The 5,550-nt window shown below is 41.3% G+C and overlaps 2 protein-coding genes across 2 annotated transcripts; both read left to right on the top strand.

Moving 5' to 3' along the window:
• The first annotated feature begins 422 nt into the window (after positions 1-422).
• On the top strand, positions 423-1,285 carry LOC124271800 (putative ankyrin repeat protein RF_0381). Its single transcript, XM_046706952.1, has one exon. It carries the CDS (start codon positions 494-496, stop codon positions 1,283-1,285), a length of 792 nt encoding a protein of 263 aa, XP_046562908.1. The 5' UTR covers positions 423-493.
• Positions 1,286-1,676: 391 nt separating this feature from the next.
• LOC124271796 (serine/threonine-protein phosphatase 6 regulatory ankyrin repeat subunit B-like) lies at positions 1,677-2,978 on the top strand. Its single transcript, XM_046706949.1, has one exon. The coding sequence runs from the start codon at positions 1,677-1,679 to the stop codon at positions 2,976-2,978; it is 1,302 nt and encodes a 433-aa protein (XP_046562905.1).
• The last annotated feature ends 2,572 nt before the right edge of the window (positions 2,979-5,550 follow it).

Here is a 5,550-nt window from a genome sequence, read left to right as displayed (position 1 = left end):
TAATACTGGATGTGCCAATCTACTTCTGGACAGAGGAGTTCCAGTAGATGTCCAAGATGGAGATGGCAACACACCACTACATCTGTCTGTCTGGTATAATCAGTTAGAGTGTGTGAAGTTGCTGATCGGAAAGCATGCACCTGTAAATATTTCTAACTTCCGGGGATGCATTCCAATGCTATGGGTAGAGCATCTGTGCCGTCCATACATAGACATAGTGCGAGCGTTAGTACAGGCAGGTAGTGATATCGAAGGTGTAGATATAGACAACAAGACAATCCTTTACAAAGCAGCTGAATGTGGAGACCTAGCAATGGTTAAGTTTCTGCTAAAGAATGGTGCTGATGTCAATGTTGATGTTGATGACATTGTATCAAATTTTCCTGCAAAGATTGATAAGCATCAAGTCTGTAAACGTGCCATTCTTGCAGCATGTAGGAATGCCGATATTGACGTGGTGAAATGTCTGCACGAGTCGGGTGCTTCCCTTGACATGACAGATGTCACCGGTGAGACAGTGCTTCACAAGGCAGCAAGATCGCCGACTGACACTATTGACAAACTCAGATATCTTCTGGATATCAGAAAGGACCTTTTACAAATTGTGGACAGTCGGGGAAGAACAGCTGCATTTGCAGCAGTACTGTCTTGTATGGAGACTGGAGACGATGAGCCTCTGTCTTTTTTGCTGGAACGAGGACTTACTGTGAATCAGACAGACAAAGATGGACATAAATATAACCTATTGTTTTTTCTATTTCATAATACATTTGGGGTCACACTTCATGCACGCACTTTAGATAACATAACCAGATTTCTGTTGGGTAAAGGTGTCGACCCGAATGTTCAAGAAGCAACTGGCAAAACGGTTTTGCATTATGCAGCAGAGAAACAGACTGGACTATTGAACACTTTGTTGCAAGCAGGTGTTGATCCAAATATTAAAGACAAGGACGGGAAGACTGCTTTACACTATATTGTTGAAGGACGATGTAGTGACAATGTTAAATTGCTACTTAATGCAGGAAGTGATCCATGTCTTCAGGATGCTATGGGTAAAACAGCTCTACACTGTGCAACTGAAAGAGGAAGGACTGACATTGTGAAGCTATTGCTGGACACACCCATTGATCTGCAAGTTCAAGATGTAAGGGGCAAAACTGCCCTTCACTATGCATCTAAAATCAACACTGATATTCTGAAACTACTGTTAGATGAGGGAGCTGATCCTTGTATTCAAGATGGGCTTAGAAAAAAGTGCTTTGTTAAATGCAGTTGTGATTAACAATTATGCTGGTGTTAAGTTACTTCTGGAGAGAGGAGCTGATCCTTGTTTAAGCGACCAACGTGGCGTAACTCCACTTCATTGTGCATCATGGCACAACGACGGGGAATGTCTGAAACTTCTGTTGGCACACAATGTAGATCTGCATGTGCAGGATGAGAATGACAGGACATTACATCATTATGCTGCTGAAAGTTTAAACGTTGATAACCTAAAGGTTCTCCTACAGAAAGGTCTCACTGCATTCTCAAGAGACAGATTTGGCCAAACACCTCTGCACTGTGCAGCCAAATGTGAAGACGTTGATAGTATAAAATTTTTAGCTGAGGCAGATGCTGACATCTCTGGGCAAGATTGTGACGGAAAGACAGCACTGCATTATGCATCAGAAATGAATTGCTATAAAGGTGTTCAACTTCTTTTAAAGGAATTGGCAGATCCAAATGTAACAGATCACGAGTGCAAGACTCCACTACATTTTGCTGCAGACAATCCTTTCAGCAGTGCAACTACCACTCTTCTCTTAAAGGCAGGCTGCGACCCAAATCAACAAGACAACCTTGGAAAAACACCCCTTCATTATGCCGCTGGGTGCAGTGACAGTACTGCCGTACTTTTGGAGAATAATGCGAAACCAGGTGTGACAGATGGACTTGGTAGGACTGCTCTTCACTATGCAGCAGAGAAAAGCAACGCTGAACATTTGAAGCTCATGCTGCTTAATGGGGCTGATCCATGTGCCAAGGACAAATTTGGCAAAACAGCTCTTCACTATGCCTCTCATGCAGATTACAGAATTTGGAGTGACCACCCTAATTCTGCAGATGAGACTAGAAGGGAAAGTGTTCAACTTCTCTTGGAGAAAGGAAGTAACCCTGGCATACGAGATCAAGATGGAAAGACTGCTCTTCACTATTTAGCAGAGAAGCAAGGCTGTGAATGTATAACTCTAGCATTGGCCAAAGGTGCTGACCCATGTAAGCAAGACAAACAAGGCAAAACAGCTCTGCATTATGCTTCACAACTACCCAATAGTGAGTCTGTGCAGCTGCTATTGGAAACAGGTGCTGATGTATCAATAAGGGACGAACATGGCAAAACAGCTCTTCATGATGCAGCAAAACATGGAAACGTGAAAACCGTATCATTACTCCTGAATCAAGGAGCTGATAAATGTGCCTTAGATGAACAAGGAATGTCACCTCTCCAATATGCAGTGACACGAAGAGTCTGTGTTATTGCTAAACCTCTCATGGACCACGGCTCTGATGTGAATTTACTGAGTTATTGCGGGAAGACAACTCTCCACTATGCAGCAGAAAAAGGATGTTCAGACAGTATTAAGCTGTTGTTACAGAGAGGCGCCAATCTTAATAAACTAGATGGGCAAGGCAGGATGCCACTTCATTGTGCAGCACTTGCGACTGAAGGCTGGTGTACTCGTAATGTAGAGACACTCTTACGCTTAGGTGCTGATCCATCTGCTCAAGACAAAGAGGGAAGGACGGCTCTTCATTACGCGGCTCAAAGTGAAAATCATAGAGCTGTGAAACAGATTTTAAAGAAATCTGACGTTGCAAGGATAAAAGACCAAGAGGGAAAGCTAGCTCTTGACTTTGCGAAAGAGACTGGTAACATTGAGATTGCGAACCTGTTCAAAGATCTAGCTAAAAGTACTAGCTCTGCAAGGTGATTGTAGTGAATCTCAAGTTCAGAAATGGGTTGAGGACTTTTTAAAATTTGGAAGACCAGTGCTGTGTATATAAGATTGTAGATGACAATGTCATGTATAGGCTCGTCCTGAAATAGAAAGACAGATATTGAAAAAGAGCTTACATCTTCTGCCTCAATGGTGTTTTTGCAAACTTTGTACAAAGTGTCGAAGGGATATCATGCATGTAGTGTATCAGGCAGTAGTCAGTATTGATTCAACGTGTGCAGTCTGTTTACTAACTGGAATATTGTTCAGAACTGATTCACTCAGTAATTCAAAGACATGTTCTCAATGAGTATTGAGTGACTTATTGTTTCTGCCTCTGTCGCCTGTCACACCAAAACCGCCTTGAGCAAACATGACCTATTCATCAGTACGGAGGCTTAATCCACAGTGGTGCCAAACTATGCTGCTGGTTATTACATACTGGTACCATGGATGCACTCCCCTGACAAATATTACTCAATGATTGTATAAACCATAGTGGCGTCTTTTACCTAATGATAACTATGAAACAAAGTGTGACCATGTTTGCACTCTCCTTCCACAAACCGTGTGGTTGGTACTACTATTATACACTGATGCCTTGAATGCTCTGTGCTGTGGATTATGTCTCAATGGATCCTTGGGTACACTATAGTGGCGATGTTTACCCGATGACAACTCTGAAATAGCATGTGATCATTTTTGTACACTGGTTCCACATACGGTGTGCTGGTGACAATTGCTATATACTGACGTCTTGGATGCACTGTCCTGACAATTATTACAAAATAATACCTCGGGTAGGATTTCACGTGATTTAATGCTGACATTTGACAAGTTGGGAACAAATATGACACATTAATACATTTCAAGAAGTTTCAAGAAGTTTTAAGGTAGACATGTGAAGGAAACTTCCATATTTGTTGCATCAGTGACAAAAATGATGTCCGATGCAATTCCCTATTTTGATTTATACCATACGTTCCCGAATTATTTCAGGCGAACAAATAACTAGATTTATGCTAATGACGGGTGTCACCGGTGGGGCAGGATACGCTCACTTTTTCTCGAACACCTGGTATCATTACCTTTCATAGTGATTCACCAACACATGCTCTGTTATCGTATCACATGGTGACAATCATTGGATTGTCTGGTTCAGACTTGATTTGTTTACAAAACATCATACAGCTGTAATACTGTTGAAACAAATATCTGCTCATGATATAGTCACAATTGTACAATCCACTGTGCTTTTGGCAGAGATTTCTTATGAATCTGGAAAGGGTTTTGTCACTTCTGTGTACAAGAATAAAAGTGTCAATTATCAGAAACTCATACACTGATTTCACCGTGATGTCAGTAGCTAACATTGATACCTTATATCACCCAATGCATATATTTAAAATCATAAAAGAGCTCAAGCTGCATTGTAATTGTTTGTATTATTGTATCAATAAAGGTTGTATTCAGTGTTGAAGTGAAAGTGGTGTTACCGTCGACAGTGACAGGACAGAGGCTACGTGGAAGCTATATGAATGAGAATAGGAGCATAAAGGCGTTATGAAATTGATACGAGTAGCTATGGGTTTTGACGGACCTCACCTCACCTCGTAATACAATCACGGCGTCAAATCTCACGGTATTTAATGTTGAACAGCAATTTTTCCTTCTTCCGAGAACTGTTTACCTGTACTTTTTAACCAAGGACTTTTTGACCGAGGACTTAATTCCTATAATCTGTGAGAAAAACCGTTCCTCTTGGAGTTAAAAATTAAACCGTTCATTTCTGCTGCTGGTGGTGGACGTGTGCAGGGGAACATCCGCCATTGTGTATTCATCGTGACGAGAGAATCACGGCCAAGAATGTCCGACTTATCTGTATGGTTTTAAGCGAGGATTAGGACAAGACAACTGTGTTTCGCTGAGAGAACGCACCCAAAACCCTTTCTTGATAATCCAACAGAGGCTAAGTGCTTGACGATTTAGCTTCAATGTTAAAATGAACACCACACAAAAAAGAGTGTGTATTATTAACGTATGGCCTGTTTTAGTCACGATTGGCTGAAATATTGTCGATGTGACTATAACTCATAACTCACGCACCTGAATCCATAGTATGTGTTGTGTATGTTTTCACAATAATGAAAAGGATGCCTACAACAGTTTATGCGCTTAGTCTCTCGGTCTCCAACGGTGTCTGTGATCTCATCAGGGGAGGTAACCGCATGTAAGACATAAACGATACTGAAACAGGTAAGGGTGGACGAAAACCCGGATATTTCATTCGAGTGAGAAGTTTGTTTCCTCCTCAGTGTGTTTATTCAGTAATACTGAGGACACAAAAGTGTTTTACTAACTGTATGGAAAATAAGTGCATTCCAAATTTTCGTCGCAGTCATCTGTGACTCTTTCTTTTTTTCTTTTTTTTTGATATGTGAAGTCGTTAGTAGTCGAGTGTTAGTGCTATCAAAACCCTTTAGATCACGAAACGTTTCAGAAAATTTGTCACATTAATGAATTTGCACATACAAGATGCGGTCTCGTCTGCGCCTCCCTATGACAG

The sequence above is a fragment of the Haliotis rubra genome, unplaced genomic scaffold, assembly GCF_003918875.1.
Source record: "Haliotis rubra isolate DU_JTF1 unplaced genomic scaffold, ASM391887v1 Scf1634, whole genome shotgun sequence".
NCBI classification, from domain to species: Eukaryota; Metazoa; Mollusca; class Gastropoda; order Lepetellida; family Haliotidae; genus Haliotis; species Haliotis rubra.
Note: the sequence above shows the minus strand (reverse complement) of the source record. Positions and strands in the feature narration are given on the sequence as shown.

Bases quoted from the DNA above. Each gene is read 5' to 3' on its own strand.
- LOC124271800 (XM_046706952.1), top strand. From the start codon at position 494: ATGACAGATGTCACCGGTGAGACAGTGCTTCACAAGGCAGCAAGATCG.
- LOC124271796 (XM_046706949.1), top strand. From the start codon at position 1,677: ATGAATTGCTATAAAGGTGTTCAACTTCTTTTAAAGGAATTGGCAGAT.